The 24981-nt window shown below is 38.2% G+C and overlaps 1 protein-coding gene across 25 annotated transcripts in view; it reads right to left on the minus strand.

Annotated features, from left to right (window-relative positions):
* DLGAP2 (DLG associated protein 2) overlaps positions 1–24981 on the minus strand; it is a 448813-nt gene that overhangs the window by 291229 nt on the left and 132603 nt on the right. For 5 of the 25 annotated variants that reach the window (XM_050315347.1, XM_050315342.1, XM_050315345.1 and 2 more), the window contains exon 2: positions 5430–5601. The exons of the other annotated variants lie outside the window; for them this stretch is intronic. In XM_050315347.1, the coding sequence (XP_050171304.1) occupies positions 5430–5601 (172 nt within the window). The remainder of the gene's footprint in view (positions 1–5429; positions 5602–24981) is intronic. 25 annotated transcript variants of the gene reach the window in all.

The raw sequence follows: 24981 nt of genomic DNA on the forward strand, positions 1-24981 counted from the left end.
GCCACCTTAAACAAAGCTCATAAAGTTGTCTGGAATAAATATTGACTATTATCTATCTTCACCCCATGGTGTAAACGGGATTATCTTAAATTCTTATTCAAATAATAATAAAAAATTGTATCTGTTAAATAAAGCAGTTTCTTACAGACAGCAATCAAACCCACAGATTTTGCTATAATGGCTGAAAACCATCCGCATATCTGAAGTAATGTGCAGCACTACTCTGATGAAAACACTAGCAGCTGCTAAAATGCTCACAGAAATAAAAGAAATCATGCTGGATATTTATCCTTTGAACTATATATAGCCCTGTAGAATGACCTGAGCCTGTGAATTATGGTAAAAAAACCTGTTGGCTGTTTTTAGAAATAGATGATGGAGAAAGAGGTTATTATTGTGAATAATAATTGTGATTCTCCACAGCAAAACATGTATTATGAGTGGACACCAGGGGACAGTCAAAATGTTCACTCCTTTATAGATATTAATGTTGTGTAAATAATGTACTGTGGTTGCCTTTGTAGTTTGCTCTACATATCATCCTGGACTGTGTTGGGGATAACTTCCTGCATCATGAGCAACACCTGAAGGCTTTTGCCCTAGATATTCACTTCCATACTTACTTCCAAGAAAGAATAAGCACTCAACCCCCTTGCAGCAAGATATATTACTGATCAAAGCATGGTGATATAGTCAATTTCTATGACTCTGAAAAAGCTGCTTGAACAATCTAACCTCTACATTATTCTGAAACAAAGGAGAAACACTGCTGCAGTCCAAAATTATGCAGTATTTGATTTCAGTCATGTAAAGCAGTTGGTTTAGAATGGCATTGAATGCAGTTGAGTATCCTGGACACATTGAACCTCTTCAGAGAGCACTTCAAAAGTGAAGAATTGGACCTCTCTTTTAACAGGCACAGAGAGGTAAACAAAACATCAAGTTCAGATTTTATTTCCCATCTACTTTCTACTAATTCCCATCTGTTTTTTTCTTTTTCTTTTTAAGACAGTATTGATCCAGATTTAAAGACTAGAGTAGCGGCAATAATGATAATTTTCTTTCTTAGCTGTTCCTCTGTTTTGTAAGCAATACAGTTTTCTACAGTTTACAATTTAATAACTGTCTCTCTGTCATACTTCTCTCAGTATATCAGCTGACAGGACAAGAGGCAATGGGCACAAATTGAAAGTGAGAAAATTCCACTTAGAAAAAATCTTTTTCATTGTGAGACTGATCAAACATTGAAGTCCATTCCCTAGAGAGGTTTTAGAGTCCCTGTCCTTGGTGATACACAAAACCCAACTGACATGGACAGTGTCATGGGCAACCAACTCTGGATCCTGCTTTTAGCAGGTAGGTTTTGACTGGAATATCTCCAGGGATGCCTTCTAAACACAGCTATTTCTGTTATTCTATGAAGTAACTCCACCTTAAAGCACCTGCTGAACACGCACTCCTGGTATAAAAGCTCAAATCATGACTGTGTTCCCAGAAGAGAACTGAACAGCTAGGAGCTCAAAGACACATTTGACACAGCATAGTATTTCTTGCTGGAGAATCTTAGACTTTAATCTAGGCAAAAGCTGGTGTTATAGTTGCATTCCCAGGGTAACTTTCTGGGGCAAACGTTGCCGTGATTTTTTTTTTTCCAATTGAGGTAATTTCTTTTAATAAATATAGTAATAATATAGCAATCTAATATCCAGTACCTATTTTCTTTTAAAGATAGTTATTAACTGAAGATTCAGCTCCCTTCTTTTCTTAGATAATCCTTTGCTTACTGAATGTCACTCTGAAGTGATGTAAAGTGAGGCTAGTGTTTCAAATAGGCCAGTTTGGTACACAGACTTTGGAGGCCACTACATGGTCAGAAAGGTGTCTCAGTACTGCTTTATTATTCTATTTATAGAATCCTAAAATAATAGTGAATAAGCTGGTTTTCCATCGGAATATTTTTCTCATGCTGCACTTCACAGTTAACCTTTGCAGAAGCAGTTTGCGGTTCTACCTCGCCTACCTGAGCATGCTTAGCCACACGGAAGGGGAAGGAACCTATCCCAAAAGTCAGCTCCTTCCTTATTCCAGGCAACCAATACTGCTGCACTGATTCAAACCAAGAGCAGATTCCTTCACCATACGTGAGCACAGATGTTGTAAGAGAAATAAAAAGTAAAGCTTCTTTCACATCCACCCCTCCCTTGCCCATTACTTCAGTTTACAGTGCCAATCACTTTACCCCCCACGTACAGCTCAAAAGAGCTTATGACAGCGCCAGATATGAGGAAGATTCCCTTTCCTTACATCTCGAATGACCACAAAAGTCAGGATAGATATTTGTCATTAGTCACTCAATAATGGTGGGTAAGTTAAGAGTGTCCAAAACACATAAAATAACAGTAGTTTTCCCAAATCTGGAAGTCAGTGTCAATCTAAATGGTTAAACTCTCTTGGATACATGAAAGTTCTATTTAAAGCTCTATTTAAAACACTTATAATTTCATTTGTTGAGAAATTCAGTAAAACTTGTCTCAAATTTTGTCCTAAAGCAACTTCTTCCTTGGCTTCAGAAACAACTAGTCTGTAAAAATAAAAATAATTTGTAAATTTTTAAGTGTTAATAAATAGTTTTCAGTATTTCTTATTTCCCCTTCTTCTCTAAACTACTTCAAGGAAAAATTCATATAAACTCCTCAGGTGACATGCTACTTCCTAGCAACTGTTAGATTTCTACTGGAATTATTTATCTCCTAAACTGAATGATATGTAGAATCACAGAATCATTTAGGTCATTTAATATAAAGTCCAACCCTAAACCTGACACTGCCAAGTCCACCGCTAAACCATGGTGCCTAAGTTACTAACTTTGGTCCCTAAGTGCCACTTCTACACATCTTTTAAATACCTCCAGGAATGGTGACTCAACTACCTTCCAGGCAGCCTATTCCTATAAATTTCAAGACATCCAAAGAAGAGAAAGAACAAGAACACATACCAGGCACTGGGAAGAATATAATTAAAATTACTTCCTTGGTTGGATAATTTTGCCTGGTGATGGAGTCATGATTAAATAGCCATATTAATTATTTATTTAAAACTGTTTAAAATATAGACAATGGTTTCCAAATGCCTGAGGAAAATGCTTTGCATTAACCTATACAAAACAAAATAAAGACTGTTAGAGTCATCAGTTGCCCAGTCTGTTCTTAAACATAATTTCTATATTGCTCTTTATTTCTGTTGAGTCACCTGAAGGCTGACAATTGCACAGGTGTCTTGGGATGCCAAATTCTCATTCACCTTCATAGCTGTCCAAGGCCTTTTGGATGTTCGAAGAAATTCTGACAATAGATTATCTGACTGAAGTAGTGGCAGCCCCGCTGCCTTCAGGGGTTTACAACTGCAGCTGCTGCCTGCCTGCCTGCCTGACGGGCTGTGCTCTCATTCACCTTGCTCTTCAGCTCTCCCAGCCAGCTCTCCCTGCCTGCTCCTCGCAGCTCCTGTTGCTCAGCCATGTTCTAGCTCACCTCAGTCCCACCACTGCATCCCCTAAACAATTGTGGTTTCTTCTCTCCCAGGTTTCCTCTCCTACAAAAGACTGCACTTCCTAATATGAACAATTCAGATTTCTGAAAGAAGTGTCAAGCTCAGTTCTCTAGCAGACAGGACCAGTCCTGATCCCATGAAGTCTGGTAGCAGCTTCTGGATAATTCACTGGCTATAGTGTCGGAGCAGAATTAGGCCATTTGACGCTAAACTCTCAGGATGTGTCTGAATAAAAATAGTACAAATACTGTGGCATTCAAGCTCTTCATCCATAATATATTCATCTTGAAGTGCACAGCTGCCATGCATATATTTATGTAACTGCTATCTGTAGAAATATTTAAGCATTCAGTTCAACTCTGAGAAATATATTTAGAAAAGTTAAGGAAGGCTAAATGGTGAGCATAAGCAAGGAAGATTATTATGAGACATACGTGTCTTCAGAAGGCAGCAAACTGCTAACATGTTCACCTGAAACACTTAGGATGTGTAGCATAGCTAGAAAATGTACAGAGAGGAACAAGGATGACCAGACACATGGAGCAATCTAAGCAGATCACACTTTTTTGGCCAATAAGTAGACAGATTAAGGTGGCAATGATAAGCATTCACTTTTCACAGTAGAAACACTTCAGGCAATCCATAAAATCCTCAAACAGGAGGCTTAAAACAAAGACAATGTCATTAGTTTACAGAACCTATTTCCATAACGTTTTTGAAATCAATAATGTAAACAGGTTAAAAACCAAGACCAGATAAAATCATGAACAATTGAGACATCAGAAGCTATTAAACACAGTATGACCTCCAACCTGAGAGGACCAGACACAGCAGAAACTGGATATGGATCAGACAGGAAGGTAGCAGCATTCCATACAAACCTCATCTCGTGTATTGTTCTTGACCATCAACTATTGACAGCTTTGCTCTCCTATTTCGGCAGCTGTCACATGCTTGCCCTACACTGCTCCCAATCTTCAAAGATAAAAATGCTGCAAGTAACCTGGTCTATACATGCAGTAAGTACTAAGGGCTACAGGTACATCTCTGCCCCCCGGCTCTGCTCAGCTGATACAGTGATGCGGAACCACCTTATACCTTCCTCTACTTTTTCCAGATTTCTGCTCCCTTTCTTTCTAATCTGTGACAAAGTATCACATGGTGTTAACAACACAAGCATAATCATATTAATCACCAATGTTTTTATTCTGTTGCATCTCTGGCAGGCTCTTGGCAGTATAGCAACAAACATCCCAGTAATAAATGAGCTTTTAAGTGTACCAGGCTTTACTATTCAGCAGCTGGCATGTGGTCTCTGATTAAAACTTAACTTATGTAACCCTGCATAGCCAGCACACCAAATAGCAATAGCAGCAACAACACTAAGAAACAATGCAAGACACTGCTCTGACCTCAAGTTAAGAACAAAGGTCAACTGTCTTCCTAACTATTCCAAAATCTATTATTTCAGGAGCTCTTTTCCTAAGCTACACCAACACACTACTGAATTGCAGTGAGGTGGGTAAGTAGGAGCATGATGCCCATTAAATCTCCATAAATAATTAACTTTTGCAGCTGAGCTCTACCCCAAAACAACCTGCCTGCTGCCATGGGATGTTGCTTCACTTCATGTAGGTCATTTGTGAGGTAATAGACAGTTTCAACCAGCAACAGCAGAAAAGCAGCAAAATCCCAGCACAACAAATCCTTTGATAGGTTTAATAATAATATAGATCAAGTTTATTGCAGAAGAAATTGGAAAAAAAAAAAAAGCAATTACCTCACTTTAATGTATTTCAAATGTTTTTAAAGTATACAGAATTTTATTGCTAAAATACCCCAACAAAACATACATTCAATGTAAAAAAATGCCTTAAACTTACCTCTTAGTTTACACTGATTTAATATATTTTTTCTTCTACTTTTCAACTTTCCTTGCATCTTGGGAATATAGTGGTTTTCTCCACCCGTTTCCTTCCTCTCACCTCCTCCCCCTCCAATCTGGCCTCCTTTCCTTCCTTGGAGGTTTTTAAGCTTTAATTTGAGAGTGTAAAGCTGAAAAATATTTGATACAATTTTTTTTTTTAATTAGAGAATTGAGCTCCTCACCGTGGTTGAAGCATTTCTGGGAACAGCACCAAAAAGCTGGAAGCTACTGCACTGAGTAGCCTCAGCATCTCTCTTAAAATCATCATTCATTTATTTTTCCCAGACAACTAATGTTCCAGCATTTTACTTACAGACATGACAGCAGTTTAGCAAACTAAAGCTAGAAATGAGTCCGACTCTCTTTGTTCGCTTTTGGAACGTGAAAACTAGATTCCCAAATTCCAGCGTGGGCCCATCTCCAGCTGGAACAGGAACAAGACTCACCAAGTGGGATTTGACAATGTATGAGCTGAGGCTCGAGTTAGTCACATTTTAAATGAGCTCAGAAGGGCATTGATGATTATATGTTCCAACTGGAGGAGGTAGTTGTCAGTCTGCCTGCAGCGTGCATGTCACCACTCCGGGGAAGGGGAAATATTTTAGATCTTGTGTGGGATTGGGCTTGCTGAATGGAGCACTTAGGAAGTCTCCTCTCCTGTAATTTGGATATTGTTGGGGATGGGGAAAAAAAGTATAGGTTAGATCTAACAATTCAGGAACTCTGCAACATGCATTCACAGTGAGGAGTGTTGAGACTTGGCATTTCCATACGCGAGTGAGTGGAAGCCTACAGCCTGTTTTAGGTTTCCATCAGTTGGCATTAGGTTGTGCTTTACAGCCTGTATGTATATAATTTTTAATTCTTGATTTAGTATAGTTAGAGTTTGCTTTCAAATAATAAGGAACATTTTCCTCAGACGATATTAAATTTGTGGTAATGCTAAATAAGTCATATTTTCTCTAAATGCTTACACGTATTTCAGTCATGTGGATTACAGTAGTCTTCCTCTCCATTCCTTCTTTGCTCAGTCATTACATTTCAGTCTTTTCTCTTAAATTTCCTCTGCTTGAAGAACAGTGAATTGCTCCGACAATCCACTCACTCGTGTCAAACTCAGCAATCACTTGTTCACTCTTTTACACAGTCTATCTACACATTCTTCCAAAGACAGTATTGCCCTTTTAGGTATTATACTGACTACAAACTGGACCTTTCTCAATCTGAAAATACAGTGTTTTAGTGCAATTTAATGTGTATATTTCTGTATATTTAATTAATATGTATTAGCCATAAAAAATCAGTTCTGAATTAACTTATCTCAGATGCATTAGCCTCTCATTTTTCTCAATCTGAATATGACGTATTGATAACTTCTCTTGTTCATGTGTCTAATCTCTAAGTGTCTTGTATTTTCTGTTTCCTGCTGTTTACATCATCTGCTGACTTTGTTAACATGCTGTTCACTTGCTTTCTTTAATACTATTAATGAAACTGTTAAATAAGGCTGAAACAGAGACCAATCATTATAGCAGTATACTGGAATGGGTATCAGCCAAGGTTTCTGCAGCAAAGCCTAAAAGTCCATTTGCCAAAATCATTCCCTTTAATTGGTTTTGCTAAGTTATTATTTGTTCAATTGACTGATATTTAACAGTGGCATTACCAGAAAGTCATTTGGGAAACCATGGCATACAAAATTTTGACTGCTTTATGTACTTGCTCTTCTTTAAACCAAACCTACTGTAAAATTTGGATTTGCTTCAGAATGGGTTTTAAGCTATTTACTACAGTTCTCTTTTTTGTTTCCCTCTTCTTACTCACTATTTCATACTATAGTTTACCCATGCAGATTTGAGATAGTTGAATTAACTCCATGCAATTGCTAAAGCAATTAAGTTGTTTTAAAGCTGTGGAGAAGGGTACATGATATCAAACAAATAATATTAAATAGATAATATTATTTACTTAGACACACATAATGTGAATATATATGAATGTACCACAGACACAAAAAATTCAAAATACACTTCCAGCATAACTGAGGGAATCACAAGAGGTGTCTGTCTGTTAGACATCAAAAAAACATAAACAGAGAAGAAAAAGACCTATTTTACCTATATAGTTACTGGTGACCTGCAAACACACTAACTGAGAATAAATTAGGCCAGAAATGAGAAGGGATATAACAACCATCAGGAATGTGAGCCTTCAGATAAGTCTTTCAGTACATGTAGCCAAGGCAACGGACCTTATATCCTTAATACAAAGCTGGCTTGGTTCGCAGAAGGAGTTGTCAAGTGGTTGCTTGAAAAGGCAGCATACCCATCCCTGATCTCAGACGTGCCTGGCCCTATCTGCTTCCAGCTCTGCAAGCACAGTAGTGAATACCAACGATTCTTAACCCCTAACTTCATCTTTGAAACTACTGATTCTTATTTGCTTCATACTGAAAGTCTGGAATAAATACTGCATGGTTTTCGTGAACCTAAATTGCCTTATGAAATTTAAAAATAAGAAAATTATTAATCTTCATTGCTAAGAAGACACTAGCAGCTGAATTTTTAAGTGTCAAAATTCCACCCTCTAAAAAATTAATTATCAGTAAATACACAATGGGGAAAGCTTCACAAGCAAGGGCACTCCTGAAGACAGTGGACTTTAGCACTGACCAAGGTCTTCACTGAAAAGCTCAAGTTCATTACACAGAGGAGCTACATTGAGGTCTGCTGCCTCCCCAGTTGTATCAACACAGACCTGGGAAGAACATGATATAATCCAGACCAAAAGAATATACCCTTGCTATTTGTTCTTCTTTCAGGGACGAAAAGCATGGAAATCTCTCATGGTTTAGAAAAGGTGGAAAATATTTGAATTCAGATCCCCAGAACTATTTTGGATCTGAGAAGTGTCAGAGCTGAGAGCAAAGGACAATTGGGCATTTTTGTACTCATAATATTTTGGATATATAGGTCACTTCATTCTGAGGTTTTCATCTCAGAAAACACTTCCAGACATTCAAAATTTCAGCAGATATCTTTTTATACACTAAAAAGTTGCATCAATTAAAAAGGATATAAAAAATTTTGCTCATGGATATATATGAAATTTCAGGGAATGAAGCATTTTTGATCCTCCTTGGAGCATTCTCCTCTAAGTTTTTAACTCTTTATCAGTGGAAGAAGGAGCTTCAGTGAAAGAACCTATTTAACCTTTACAGTGTATTATTTACAAAGACTACTCAAAGAAAAGTAACAGGGTTGTTACTATAGCTATGATCTTTTTTTATATGGCTGAATAGTTCTTGGCCTCCTGAAAGCCTCAATTCATTGTTTTCATCAGCCTGTGATCATAATGATACAAAGAAAAGTCACAGTAATTATAGAGCAGTCTTCATAAGAGCTATATTTAATAAGCTATGTTCATCCCTGTTCCAACTCCACTAGCTTCTGTCAAAAGCAAGGATATATTTAACCGTTATGTGCTAGCTTGCATAGCTACAATTATTATCCTTGAGAAAGCAGTAATGCTTTAGTCCTTTTAGAGGTTAAACCTTATTTTCTGTCTGTTAACAAAAAATACTGAATAGTTGAAATAAATTGAGAGTGCAATAAATGTTCATAGACTTCAAACTAAGTACTCTTTCTGAAATCTTTCATAAAAAATCTTAACTGTATTTTCCACTTTTTGGTTTGATGATAAAAATGGTCACAAAATGCAAAAATACATATATCTGTATGTATGCATGTATTTGCATAAATACAAACATATTGAAAAGAAATACTAGTCAAGGGTGTATCCTTAAAGTCTTTATTTTTAACTGGATTACTAGCTGCTTAAGTAGAATTAAGAACTACTATTAACTTCAGAAGTCCATAAGTAGTTTTAAAAAAAATGGAAGCCAAAAAAATATTCTTTGGCTAGAGGAGACCACAATGATCATATGAGACAGCAAGAGGAGACACTCTGCTGTGTAGCACAAAGAAAAAATGAGAAAAAAGTCACCCAGGATACATCTCAGCACTTAAACTGAGCATCAGATGTAATCTGTTGCCATCACTGGGTGGTTTACACAAACATTTATCTGTTATGAGGCCTCTGTGACTGCTATTTTGAATTGTTACTGGGTATTTTATTTCAGTATCATATGAGATAATAATAAAAAAAACTCAGGGCACCAGCACAGCCTCATTCGATTTTACCTGTTGAATTTTACCAGTGGAAAATAAATTAAACTACCTTGCAGGAAGAAAAGGCTTATTATTAACTTCAAAGGGCTCACTAACAGTGGCATACAAGTTCCAGTCTGGCACCATTTCAGTCTCACTGGTTCTTGATAATTAATAATACTGTTTACTTCATAGTACATTTTAAATTAATAAACAAAGTAATTTACATAATTTCTTTCTTACGCTGTTTGCTAACATATTTTGTTCTGCCACACAAGTGTTTACTTGCCACTGTCCTGAAGGGGAAGCCTTGTGCTCATAGGGGGAGGAACAATATGGCTCAGATAATTAGATTATAGAACCTTCCATTTGGAGTGGAAGGGATAGGGGACAAAATTTCACATAAAAGTTATGAGGGGAGGGGCAGAAAATGGGGCCAAACCATAACTCAGATAATATTAAGAACACAGAATTCAAAGAACCCAACATGTTTTAAGTCCATGCCAGAATTCCACACATCCCTCCTATTTTTAAAAAGCATGAAGTATCATAAAATCCTCCCATCTCATCTACTGCATACAAGATATCTATCTTCCCACACTGCCATTCTAGTATTATAAGCCTCAATATACAATGTGCTGTTCTCTAAATTAAAACTTTGAAAGCATACACTGTGCTTACAGGCTGGCTCACAGTCACAGGGATCATATGTGCCTGTGCGTGTATACGTGAGTGTGTGAGACCAGAGTACCGAACCTATTGATTAATTTCTAATTAAAAAAGAAGAGAGTGAAGCACTGGGAAAATTCTGAAGCAACCTTGTATGCAGAAGAATGCAAGCTGCAGTTCATTGGTGTCTCCATAGAAACAAGACATATTGGAGGGTGTAAGACATTGTCAGAGGACTAAAAATTTCAGCTTCAGCAGAAAACAGAAAAGCACCTGAGGGATTTTTTTAACCAGGAAAACAAAATTAATTATTCATTTCCCATATAGGAAGCATCCGGTTTTCTGATTAATTACTTAACATACATCAGGATTAACTTGTGGACTGGCTAATCCTATGATTTTCTAATCCATAAAATCTGTAGAAAACACATTGTTACACTTCTAACTATAATACCAAAGAGTAGGTATATAAAGAAGTAGGGTCTCAATGAATAATTGAAAGCTCTATTCAATGTGCTGTTAATTCTTGGTACCATTTTCACACTTGCTTAGGAAACAGTGTTTATGCATTCATATGAATGTTGGCTCATATGCAGAACCGCGTCCTGGCCTCTGCAAAAGGTGTCCCCAGGAGAATTAAAGGCAATTGGGAGACTTAGCTTCAATAAGACACTGCTCTAAACCTGCTCAGCAGCCCTCCTACTTCAAATGAACAGAGACTCACAGCGTGCAGCTGCAGCAACTATTTTTAAGAAGTTGAACCCACACACAGGATGGATTAAAAAAGGCTCATCTCCATATGCCAGACCTGAAGCTATAGGCAGAGGGTTCTTTCATATGCAACCAAGAGACCTGTGCTAGCTGGTACTCCACAGGATGGGTTGCTGTTCCCCAATTTTCTGTCCTGAACTGGCTACTGAAGCCTCAGGGACAGTCTGCCCACAGAACTGACCCCAGACCTGTCATCTCCTCTCCAAAAGGCAGATATTCCTTATCCATGGAGCTCCCCAGTGCTGGAGATAACTCTATCTCCTTTTCTACTGAAACAAAAATGCTGGGGAAATTATCAGTTTTCAGTTTCCCCATCAAGTTGTTTCTTGTCCATTTCCACAAAAGAGCAGACAGTCTGTCATGATGCCTTCATGGCCCAGGGTACAGACTAGGGATATACATTCCTGCTTGTGCTAAACAAGGGAACTGAAGTTGAGAACTGCTGTTAACTTTTGGCTTGAGGTTCTTGCAGTTTTAGGAGCCTCTCTGAGGGCTGAATCAAGACAGTGCACATCAGACACCAAAAGAGCAAAGGTCTTTCAGAATAATCAGGTCTTTTCCTGGTGACATTGCATGCCATGATGCCATAATGATGTCCAACCTTTCCAGAACAACTAGGCACTTTAAGGAAGACAAGGATTAAGGAAATTGATGAAAACGATGAGATTTCCCAGCTGCAAACAAGAATTACCAGTTCTAAAAAGATGTATCAGTGAGTGGGAAGGAAAGAGAAAGTTAAAGTGAAAAGAGTTATTCTGGGGCTTTTTAGTGTGCATGTCACACATAACCAAGTTCTGTACAGAGCACCCATGTTAGTAAAAATATTCAGAGGACATACTGTAAACTAAGTATTAGAGCTCTAACAGAGGATACAGACTCATTCTCTAGCTCTCAAAGACTTGCATCAAGATGCATCTAAGATCAGAAGCAATTCTTTAATTAACAAAGCACAGCATCCTCCAGTCAATTGTCAAAATTAATACAAAACAGAAAAATGGCACTGAGTGATTATTACCTGTTTATGTCCACCTGTGCCTTTTAGCATTTGTGAAAAGATGGAAATTCAGAGAAGTGTGAGCTGATATGCACTCATTTACACTAAAGGTTCTCTAATCTGTGCAGCAGAATTGAAAGCAGTGAACTTGTACTCAGACACTTACCACAAACTGCTGCCTGAGCAGGGTCTCCAGAAAAAGTTAAAACTGATTGGTACAAATGTAAAAAAGAAAAATATTTTAAAAGAGATGCAGAAGATGATGAAAAATAGTTAACATTGCTATTGTTTTTTACTATTTTTGCTCTTATGTGGACTAATACAATGGCCCTGCAATTGACTTCTGGATTTTGGATAAACATTAACATCATCATATACCTTTGCTTTTGTGTGCCATTCTTGTCCACATCATCAGTTTTAGTGATGTTAAGCCCATTTCTCACACAAGTAACATTTACCTTAGGAAAAAGAGTTACCAACAAAAGCATGTTTTTTTCTGAAGGACATAATGCTAGGCTACTCCTTTAGGGAATCTCTTAAGCTCTTCTTTGTTATGTCTGAAGGAAAAGACAAAAGGGTTGGGTGATCTCAAGTACTCCAGCTTTGCATCCTTCACTGTGATCATAACTTTGTGTCTCCTGATTCCTTAAAGACACTCGATGTAAAATGAGGAAAGGATACAACAGTCTGAAGTCTCTTTTCCCCTTTCCTGTATTCCTTATCCATTTCCCAGAGAAGGCAATGAGAAAGGGAAATGACTGACATTTTTCACTATTTGTGCTACTTAAGGGTCATTAAGAAATAACACTCAGAAAGAAGAGTGAACCACAACACCTGATACACATTTGCTGATGTGTACCCTGTGATCATGTATTACTGCAATTCTAAACTAAATTAGATGGAATGGTGTTGACATATTTTATGACAAAATTAGTTATACCTTACCCGCTAAAGTCTTTATTATCCGTGAAGCATGCTTGACACTGACACTTATTTTTACTAAGTATGATACTTTATAGGAGGCTATCCAAACCTTCTGACTAAATGCTTTATTCTATCAGAGTTTATAGGGGTGTTCTTTGACATTAGAACAATTGCATCAAAACCACATATCTGTATCTGGCAGTGCTGGAACTTCATCATGATTTTTACATTAGTAACACACACTGAGTTTGCAGAAATGAATCAATGTGCTACGCTTACTTGCATGTATGAAAATGTCTTGCACACTGGACAAACCAGAAAAGACCCACACATACATTCACTAGCTCAGCTAAGAGACAAATCTATCCCCAGACCTAAATAGTTCAGGTCTACGTAGCAGACGTCCATAATCCTAACAACTTGGTTGGTCCCAGGACTATGTTGGACATATTGCAGCAGGGTCACACATGAATTTTCCTGATCGCAGCTCTAGGAACAGTGAGGTCAAAGATTTCTGCCAGATCTTCTGTTCCCACAGATGCACCCATATGTTACAGAGATTCAATTTATTTGGGTAACCAAGGTTGCCTCAGTCAGCATAGGAAATATGAAGTTTTAGCACAATTACTAGAGAAAACGTATTGGCCATGCTGGCCATCATAGAATTTTGTCACACAAAGTTATCAGATGTGGGGAAAAAATGGTGAATAACTTTTATGAAAGACTGAAGAATACCACAGTGTGTGCATCACTCAGGTCAGTAGTTATGCTGTAGTGCAAGACTGATGAATAATGGGTTTAATTTCATACTTTGCCGAAAGCCTCTTAAGGGACATGAGGGAAGTGACAGAGCCTCTGTTTAATTCTCAAAATAAGGATAATGATTTTTCCTCACTTCAGAGATGTGCCTGGATGAGGCAGGTTGCTGTAGTGTCCAACAGGTTCACATTAGGTTGTTCCTATATATACGTATACATATACATAGATACACATATATGTGCATATATTTTCATCAATGGATAACATCAAGGGCTCAGTGAGTTTAGATAAATATTGCAAGTTCATGGGCTTTCCTAAAATTTTCAGGCAACACTTTTTACTTAGAAGGAGAGATGATTTTGTAAATATAAAAGTTTTACAATATATTTCTTAAACCCATCCAGGACAACATAGTGCAATATTCTTCCTTCAGTTATTTTATCACTTTGGCATATAACATATTGATTATGAGCATATTTAAGTGAGTTTGTTTGTGGGTTTGCGTTTTGTATATTTAATGCAAGCTGCTTTGAACAACTTTACTACTTTCCATAATTAAAATAAAATAAAGCAGAAAAGGAACACAGTAATTTTCCTGCCAGAGTTGCATTTATCCCTAAGCACTTGGAGCAAGACACAGTGATGCACAATATGTTGCACAGTAATTCTGCCTGAGTAAAGCTCCTGATATTAAAGAATAACCATGCATCCAAGAGACAGTCAGCCTTAGGCACAGACAGATTGACACAGCGTGGTGCAACATTTTTGTCCAGAATCTGGAAATGCCTGCTTGTCAAACTTTGGCAAGAGTAAGTCTGCACCATGTGCATCTTCTTGTAAGTTTAATTGTCTGTATACAAGCTATTAGTCTACCTTCAGGAGCTACTTTTCTTAACATCTTCCTCCTTCATTTGCAGTATTCTGGCTAAATGAATATTATTACATCAAATAAATAAAAGGCAATCCATGGTAATTTGAGGGCTTTTGACCAAGCCTGAAGCCTGAAGCCTAATGAATAAGATCAGCCAATCAATCCATCAATAAATGTTTGGCTCTAAATCAGTACTGCTATTCCACAGGTAGAATTGCTTAAGGCAGAGGTTCCTTTAGCGTGGACCACAGCTCTCCAACATCTTGATCTCCTGCCATCACTGCACCACAGTGCAGGCCTTCTTCACTTGTATTCCTCATTATTATCTCTTCACACTAGTAAGTATTGGAGCTATGCTTGATAAAAGGCACATTTAAAAAAACAATAAGTCGCATTAAGACACAGGGTCAGTCCCACTGAAACTGCATGACAGATATGCAGCAAAATCAGAGATTTCTTAGAAGAATTTGTTAGTAGCAATAATAAAAAGAGTGCTAGATAGATAAATCAAGATTTGTACAAAGAAAAGGCATTTACTGAAAATAAGCACTATATATTTTACATCTCCACCTTGCAGTTCAGTGCCACAGCAGAATGAATCACCATGAACAGCATGGTGATGGCTTCTTTAGAAGGCACATTGTTATGCCTGCTAAGAAGGATGAGCACACTGTACTGTGTCCTGTATGAGTGTATTCAAATAGTTTAACTGCATTACAAGCTCAGAGACGATACGTATCACTTGCACGTGGTCTACATTACTGTCATCAGGACAGTCCCAAGATAGCAGAATTGCATTTTTTCTTGGTGTCTAACTTTCTTTTGGAATTATACCATTTTCTTGGATACTTACTTTGGGCTTGGTTTCATAAAAATCATAGTTTAAATAAGCCCACTGTTCATTTTCATGTATCTATAGGCTTTTGTGGATTTACACAGGTGTCACTGCCAGCAGACACCTAAAAAACATGCAACTGCATAGTTCTACCATTGCCATGGGACCTTTTTGAAGACGTGAACCCATTTGTTCTCTGTGTCTGCACTGCGCAGGAAGGAACTCAGCATTGTTACTGAGTTTCAGTCAGAGTGATCTGGAACAAAATCTGCACCAATAGGTCGAGGAGCAACCCACATCCAAGGACGTGATCAAACCTCCACTTGCAAAGGAGATGTGCTGCCTGGTGACCCCTTCAAAAGGGTTGTTCCTGGAGGATAGGATGCAGTGCAGTGTCATGAAAGCAGCCAGACCAGCTGCCTGCCAGCAAGGCTTTTCTCCTCAATCTGAAGTGTTCCCTGTGAGCAACAGGGGCTGGCCCCATCTCTATCAGTAAGGGAAGAGTCCCATCCCCTCTTTGTAGGCTGAGATGAGAGCAGAGACACACAGGCTGCTCTGATGCACATTTGCTCTGATTTTTGGCTGTGCTAGGTGCCATACAACCTCTCATGGACTGGACCATATCAACAACAGACAAAAAGAAGGCATGAATCTTATTGCCTCTGCAAATATATTTTTCCTCATATTTAAAAGTTTTTGAAATAGTTGATCCCCAATGTAAAACTGGAGGATGTTTCTCTAGAATAAGGATAATACTTTAAAAAGCATTTTAGTAACTGAAACACTATGAAATTTATCAAAATATAGCTATTTTGGAATACTTCATGAGAAACTGAGTTTCCTCCCCTGGAAATTTTCATTGACACTTTTAAAAGTAAGTGCAATAAAATCTTCAAAGGTGACAGAATAAAATAGATCAGGTTTTAATTAGAAGAAACTCAGGACAACTTTGAAATTTCACATCAAGGTGTTGTTTTTCAGGCAGGCCTGCCCTACACTCCCTCTCTCTCATGAGAAAAGGCAGGATGCCACTGCTGAAAAACTTACATGATTGAATTTTCTTATGGTTCTTCTACACCCCACACCTACAACACATCCTAGGGCTCTGTAAACTGCTGTTCCATACTGTGATAATCAAATATATTAAAAACTTTTAATTTTAAACATTTTTAAAGAAAAAAGCAAGGTACAGGATGCCGGTGTCCAGACATCAACAGTGGGGGCTGAGAGAGGGCTCCATAAAGAGAGGTCAGAGCTTCCCAATGTCAAGACACAGACAATTCCAGATGGCTCCGACCCACTCACCACAGGGCATGGCTGAGTCAAGGTGGGGATGCCTCAGGGAAAGTGTGTGCAAGAAAGGGCAAAAACACTGAATAAAAGATTGTGAGGAAAAAATAAGTGAGACAAACCTGCAAAAAATATCCCCAAACCAACCCTGTGACCACCAAGGTGAGAGCAGAGAGAGAAGGAGGAGGTAGTCCAGGCACCAAAGATTCCCCTGCAGCCCATAGAGAGGACCGTGGTAGAGCAGCCTCCATGGTGGAGCAGCCACATGCAGCCTGTTAAGACCCCACACACAAGCAAGTCCATCATGAAGGGCTGCAGCCTGTGGAAGGACTCACACATCAGAGAAGATGCTTGAGAAGAAGGAGTGGTAGAGAGCAGCTCTTATAGATGGACATCAATCCCCATTCCCCATCACCTGGGGTGAGGGAAGCCAAGAAGTCAGGTATATATATCTACTTTATATATTCATATATATATTCTATATATTCATATATATATTCTATATGAAGTAGAGCCTGGGAAGAAGGAGAGGTCCGGAGGAAGGTGTTGCTTCTATTTCTCCTTGTTTCTCACTATCCAAACCTTTTTTAATTGGCAATAAATTAAGTTAATTTCCCCAAGTTGAGTTGGTTTTGCCCATGTTGGCAACTGGTAAGTGACCTCCCTGTCTTTATCTCATCCCATAAACAGCTTCACAGAGGGAATCAGAGAGTGGCTGGTGGGGGTCTGGCAGCTTGCTAATGTCAACCCGCCACAATGACTAAAATCAGAAATACACATTCTTCTGGAGATAAAGTCAGCGTCACATCAAATATTTTGTTAATTAAATAAAAAGTACTGCTTTAAGTCATCAATACAAAAACAAATCACAGTTGTAGAGGTTTGTAATTATAACTAAAGTTACGTTAGAGGTTAACAGAAGAATGTTTATCTATAACAACAATATTCAAAAGAATTATTAAAGAGATTGGTGGAGAATACACTGCTCCTTGAAATTCTTCAGGCTCCAGTCAAGGTTATATAGCAAGATTTTTATACTAGTCTAGAGAAATACGTTCCAACCTTTTGCCTAGACGACTTTTTCTGGTATTGGAAGAGGCATGTTTTACCCTGTAGTACATCAGTAGCAAGTGAAAGAACTCCATGAGCACAGTATGCGGCAAACAGGCCATTTTGTGCGAATAAGCAATTTAGTCCAAGTTAATGCAAGAAAATCAAATCAACTCTCCAGACTAAGGTTTAGTTACAGCAATGTAAACTTGGAATAACTTAAACTAATGTCTTAGCAATTCAAAAGATAATCTGCTTCATATAAATGCTAAGTCACTAACCCCTCCACCAGACCAGATCTCAGATTTTACAAGATGATATATAAACATATTCTTATTAATCTACATGAATCAATGTCATCTTGCTGAAAATAAGGATCTTCCACCTCTCAATTAAGATTTATGCTTACTTCTTGGGCAAGGAGCTTACTTTTTTTTTCCGCCCTCAACAGCATATGCTACTCATATCTTATTACCACAATAGATCTGTCCAATATCTTTTATTTTTGCAATACACTAAGCTATTTTTTCATTTAATGTTGCCATTACAAGTGAAACACCACTTTTTGGTTTATTCTTGTTTTAACAGAGAGAAAAGAAAGCTATAAAAAAGTCTTCAGAAAAAGTCTCCAGCTGATGCAAGATTGCTATAATTCTGATTTGTCTAGGTCCCTTTTGATGCATAAAATGTGTGAGGAAAACCAAGCCAATTCTAGAGCATGTATTTTAAAACTTTCATTGAGCATCATTAATGTTGAGTGTACCCTGGTTTTGAACTTTTGAAAAAAAGCTAAAAGATTCTCCTGGCTTCTTAGTTTACTCTATAACAGTATGAATATAATTTTTAATAGATACTTTTCATAAGGCAGTAGGAGCCAAGGCTGTAGTTTTAGGTGGCAATGTGTTAAGTAGAAAGAACCACATTTGTGTCTTCTAGGTGGACATCAGAGTAATCTTACATCCAATTTTGCCCACTAGCAAATGCCACATTGACTTGGGGTATTTATATTACTAATACTATATACTACTATAAACTTTTGCTAAAAAGGAAATGAACATTACAGAAACTTCATTTTGAAACGAACCTGTACAATATTCAGTTGGATGTCTGAATCTACTGATATTGTAGGTTTAGGAAAGGTCTGGTAGATCCCTTCTTCCCTTTACTTGGGCATATTTTTATTTTATTCCTCTCCTATTCTATACGACTTGCCTGTAAAAGTGTCCTTCATTTAAAGAGAACAGCTGCTAGCACAGTAATCAGTGTCCCCTTCTGTGCTGGAAACAGTAGCTTGGAGTCCTGTTCTCAATTGTTATTTTTCTGTTCGTGACACATCACAGCTGTGTGAATAAGACCACTTAAATTTAACCATACAAACATTATTTTTATTTATTTATTTATTTAGAGGAATCTCTATTATTCAATGTCCAATACTGTTTTGATCTGTTCGCAGATTTCAAGATCTCTGAAAAAATTTCAAGCACATCAGGTCTGTCTGAATTCCCTTGGAGCAGGGGCGCAGGTACCATACACACATGATCAGGAACTGTGCAGTCCCCCAGCATGAAATTCCATGGAAATCTCACATTTTCACAACCTAGTGAATACCCCAAAATTGGATTCCTAATGGCATGCTACCTGGAAATTCAAATGTGGCCTCTTTCATTTTCAGAGTAAGTCATTTGAACACAGACAGTTAAACTGACTTGTTATGACAACTTAACATGAGTGAAAACTCTAGTAAAGAAAAAAAAAATTTACCCTGGGGGGACAGGGAAAAAATACTCATATTGTATTCAGAAAATAGGCAGTGCTATATGAAAAAAAATAATAGCAGTTGATCGCCTCATATCTGTTACTAGAATTTAAAACTGAAATCAGTAAAATAGAAGTTGTGCCATTAAATTACCATTGGAGCAATATTCTTTTGAAATACAATTTTAAACCTCTGAGCTCATTTCCAGGTCCCTGTGCTACTTGTGGATATGATTTCTCCTCTTTCCTTCTCATGCTCAATGCAGTAGGGTTCATGTGGCACCTTTCAGGCTAGTTGGCTTTCTCAGTGCTTCAAAACTAAAATGAAACTAAGAGTACAATGTGTTAAGGAGTTCTTAAGTCAAGGTCTTTGATGAATGGCCAGTTCATCAGTGATAAGAGCGTTGTGTAATGCAGTACTCCCATACCACAAGAGAGAAAAAAATCCAACAAGCTAGCTAGACTGTTTTTGAAGCCTCTGCAGACCAGGAAGTAGTAGAATGAAATATCTGCAAAATATTATAGTGTTTGCAACGTCAGAATCTGCTATAACTGTGCTATCTGGCAGTGTCTCAGCACTGCTCTTCTGGCTAGCAGAAAGTATGTGTCTCTGCATGTGCGTGTATGTCTGTGTGTGTGTACAAACAAATGCCTGTCTGTGCTCACACATTAGAGCATTCCTGGGTGAGACCAGGTACAGGAGACGTGAGATCCTAGGAGAACAAGAGAAATTGGAAGTGAATCTAAAGATTATAATAAATATATATCTGTTCTTGCTCACTGAGGCATAGATGTATCAATAAACCTTCACGCTCAGATCAGACACAAGGGGTTTAATACAAAGCAGGAAGTGTCTAGATAGGAAATCTGGGGAATTCTATCTGGGATGCATGAGAATGATAAGGAGGCATTCATTACACAATATGCACATAAGGGATCCACTAAACTGTTACTACAACAAGCCTGGAAGGACACCAAACATCAAAGGCTGAGATGATGTGCCCAGTCCCAGGAAAAGGAGTTTCCTAGACTAGAAAGCATTTCCCTTTTCCCATGGGTCTTCATCCCAGAGCACACTATAACCTAGAGGAAGCTCATATTCATTTTCATCTAGAGGGCACCCAAACTGTTACTATTACTCTCTTCTTTATAAGGCAATGTTGTCTTATGAGACACAATGATAGCATTGACATGAATATAGTAAAAACCATGGAGCTCCATGAAGGTGTGAACTGAACCAAAATCAATAGGATTTTAGGGCATGGCTATGGAACTACCTTCCCATGGAGTCTGTGCAAGAAACCCAAAGAACACACAGAAGACTGCACAACTGTACTACATACTATTGCTGACAACTGTCCTGTGCCTCCGACATCTCAGAAAAAAATTCTAAGTAGATTTGCTGATATTGTTAGCTCACCATCCCAAACTTGGATTCTATCTCTTTCATCACCCTACTGAACACATTTGGACATCTGCAGCGTGAGCACTAATGACAGAGGCTCACCTTTGCTTCCTGCTATAAAAACAAGGTCTTACTCAAACAGTGCTTAGTTCCATGAAGTCCTCATCCTTCATTTGCTTTATAGGTGCTGCTAAAATGGAAATCATACTGATAACCAAGACATCCTGTTCTGCAGTAATATTAAAGAGCAATACTGTATCAAAATTGGTTGCAGAAATCTTGCAGATAGTTCTCACAAGAGATAACTGCTTATGAATTCAATCCATGTTAGGAATCCAACCTTTAGATCAGGTAAGCTTATCAAGCTTGTTAATATTTCTTTGGCTGTACATCTGATTTAAGAGGTTCTTACTGGAAGTTAGTCTTACTCCTAGTTCCAGATCTTTTCCTAGATCAACCTAACTGTCATCTAGTGTGGCTTAAAATGGTACTGTGAAACGGGATATGCAAAGAAAGTAGCACTACACACACAGACAAAAGAAAATAATTCATAAAAAAGGCCTGTTCAGCTTGTCTCTGCATGTTTTTGAAAAAGAATATCTTGTCAAAGCTGTGGTTTGGACTGTGGCCACAGAAAGAGCCAAGTCAGCACAACCGAGTGCACTTCATGCAGAGAGTGGGAAGGAAAAAGTGTCTGTGGGCAAGATGTGAACCTCTTCAGATGGATCTGCTAAAGGAATAATGAAATGGTGCCACAACTTAAGTTAAAATATGGAGGAGATAAATGCTTAGATGGCAGTTCAGAGCAACAGCACAAATTAATTGTCTAATTGTAAGGTATAATTTAAGCCTTTACTAAGTCTATGAAAATGTATATGGACTACACATTTATGAGGAAGATACCATTGATTCCACATAATCAATAAAATCGAGAGTCCCCATGACATTTAGCTATTTAGCCTGCCAATCTTCATGACACTCCAGTATTATTCCTCTTGGCTTAAGATGTTTTCTCCTTTCAGCTGCTACTATGCCTGGACAAATGGGAAGAGGCCAAATGATTGCACTGAGGAAACAATGAGGGTGAATAGATACAAAATGCTGTCAAACACACCAAGTGAACAGAAAAAATACGCCTTTAATTTCTTTAGTTTCTTTCAGTTCTTTCCTGCTGCTCTCAGCAGTCAGGCAGGGGGAAGGGATACAAGAATAATTGTCCAAATGACAATATCCCACTTAAAGGGCCATTGATAAAACTTATAGGACTAAAAACAGATGGAAAAAAAATGGGATTAAAAAATAATTTCTGGAGAAATGTATAGAATAGCCTCTGAGTTTTGTGCACTGTCCTAGCTATAAAGCTGACGTGAATGGTGAGGGATGTGAGGTTTGGGGGAGTTTAACCCAGGCCTCATCTCTAAAAGCACCAGGACAAAGGATAGCTTTCTAAGAATAAGAACCTCCTAGGTGCCTGATTGCCTCAAAAACAAGAACATCTGAACTGTGCCCACTTCTCAAAGCAATGCCGAGCTCACTTCCCACTCCAACCCCACAGTAAAATTTCTGTAGGAGATGAATTAGCTCCGTTTGGGTTTCCTTGTCATCATGTGGAGGAGCAGCCACAGTGAGGGAGTGTCTGTGGACGTGTGCTAAAGTAACATCTGATCGCCAACACCTGCTTTCCTTTTAGATCCTTGGCATTCGAAGTGCAGGACCATAGCGGAGTCCTGGCAGAGAGCGCTACGTGATGCTACAGGCAGGCAGGCTGCTCCTCGGTAGCACAGCCTGCAGAGCACGGTACCTGGCTCCCCCAAGCCACGGAGTCACCAGCCATGCCATAAATATTCCTGTAATAATAATAATAATAATAATAATGGCCAGTCTTCGCGAGCGAAGATCTGGGGAAGGTCTTTACACCTTCCAGCCTGCGCATTGGATTTTTTAGGTGAGACACAGTGTGCGCGGAACTGAGCCCACCCTTTAATCCTAAGGTTCATCTGCCGGGGCCAAGCGAGCTTGGACGGTGGCAGCGAGGTCCTTAGGACGTAGGTGGGTTGCCTTTAAGGGCTAACGAGCTCCATCTGCCCGGGAGTGGCCCTGACCGGGAATCGAACCCGGGTCTCGGCGGTGACAGCGCCGCGCCCTTACCACTAGACCACCAGGGGCTCCAAATATTCCTGTACTATAGGAATATTTATCTCAACATGCCTGGCCTGCCCTTGCCCCTCCTCTCTCCAGGGGTAAAGTACACAAGGTCTGGAAGTGCTCTTCCTCTTTGTGAACTGTTGTGAGATTTCTGCCCACAGGAACAGTACCTGGATCTGACAAGCAAAAAGCAGCCTGACATTTTCTAGCCTCTATTATTAAATGGTGCATAGCCCTTATCATGATCCCAGTAAGCCAGTAAGTGTTTTGCCATCAGCTTCAGCAGAAGCCTGTTCAAGCCCTAGATACCAAGGATTTGATGATGGCAGGTCACCTAGAAAATGTTGGTCTTGTATCAAATGTCAGATAGAGTGCTAAGGACTGGGAGGACAGACAATACATGACTATATAGATCAGCTAAAACTTGAACCAAATGCCAAAGAATGCCTTTTCTCAGAGATCATGGAAATACATATTCCTTAAGTGATTTTTCTACTTTGGATCTTTTTCTATATTTCTTTTGATGGGCAATGGTCACCTTTAAATCTTTGACTCTGATATTGCAAGTAATTATTGCTACCACAAACACTGCAGTAGCATTATTATTTGCCTATCATTTCTCTGAAGATGTTAATGGTAACTATGATGCAGTCTCACTTTCCTTCAGTAAAAGAAATCTGTGAATTACTATGTGGCTTTCTCTATATATCACTAAGTGCTCTACTGTGAGGTTTGTCTGACAGTAACAGACTTGTTATCCTATCTGTACCTTGGTAATGTACTCCTAAGAGGAATTAATAGCTTGCTAAGCAGAACTACTTTGCTACTTTCTGTTTGCTTTGCTGGCATTGGCACTGTCCTGTACAATTTTTAGGCTTTATTATCAATTTTTCAAGCGCATCTGTCAAAGACAATTAAATTCTATGACAGATATAATTCGAATTGGACCAATCCATGCAAATCTTTCATTGTTGGGTATGAATATTTTATATTACATAACAAGAAACTAAAAGCAGTTCAGTTTAATTTAGCCATGGTGTCTTCAGTCAAGGATGTGTGGGTTTGTATGTACTCCAGCCCTTTGCACTGTCCTTGGGCAGAATTTTTAAAGTATATATAAAAAGGAAAAAAAAGTATTGCTTGTGGTATTCAGAGAAAATCACAGACCCTGTGCTATACTAAACTCTTATCAATTAACAGAATTTTCTTTTTAAAATTGGTACAAAAAGCCAGCTAATTTCCCTTACTACTCTAGAATAATTTATTAGGATTTTTTTTTTATAGCAATGTGGATCCCATATTCTTTCCTTTGTGTGCACACTTAACTCCCTTTATATTCACATCAGAGACATCTATCTGGTCTCATTTGTACTACACTCATGAAACTTATTGTACAGATGTCCAGTTACTTGTGATTTTCCCTCATGTACTCCAGCACAAATTCAAGGTTTTCTCCTCAAAACCAGAACCAAATTATTAACTACATAAGCTTACTGCAATGACAAAAGAGCACAAAATTAAGTAGAAAACTACCAAACATATAGATCAAAAAAAGTTTTCAGAAAAATATGGCTGAGATTTCTAACACACTGGCAATAACAGAATGCCAAAAATATTAAGGAAAATTTATGGAGCGTAACTAATATGATGTAATCTATGTTACAGAGTTCTATGACTCTTGGATATATAATTTAAAAACTTATTAGATAAAGCACAAGTGAAACATCGTATGCTCTGTTCAATGGCCCTTTCTCCTTCTCTACATTTTTAAAATTAATTCAAGAACTGGATATACTGTTTTAAACATAATGGATGTGTTGCTTTTATTTATATGTCCTGCAGTATGCTTATTGCTCCAATTATGTTGATTA

This window comes from Myiozetetes cayanensis, unplaced genomic scaffold, assembly GCF_022539395.1.
Source record: "Myiozetetes cayanensis isolate MyiCay16 unplaced genomic scaffold, myiCay2020 scf2-11, whole genome shotgun sequence".
Lineage (NCBI taxonomy): Eukaryota > Metazoa > Chordata > Aves > Passeriformes > Tyrannidae > Myiozetetes > Myiozetetes cayanensis.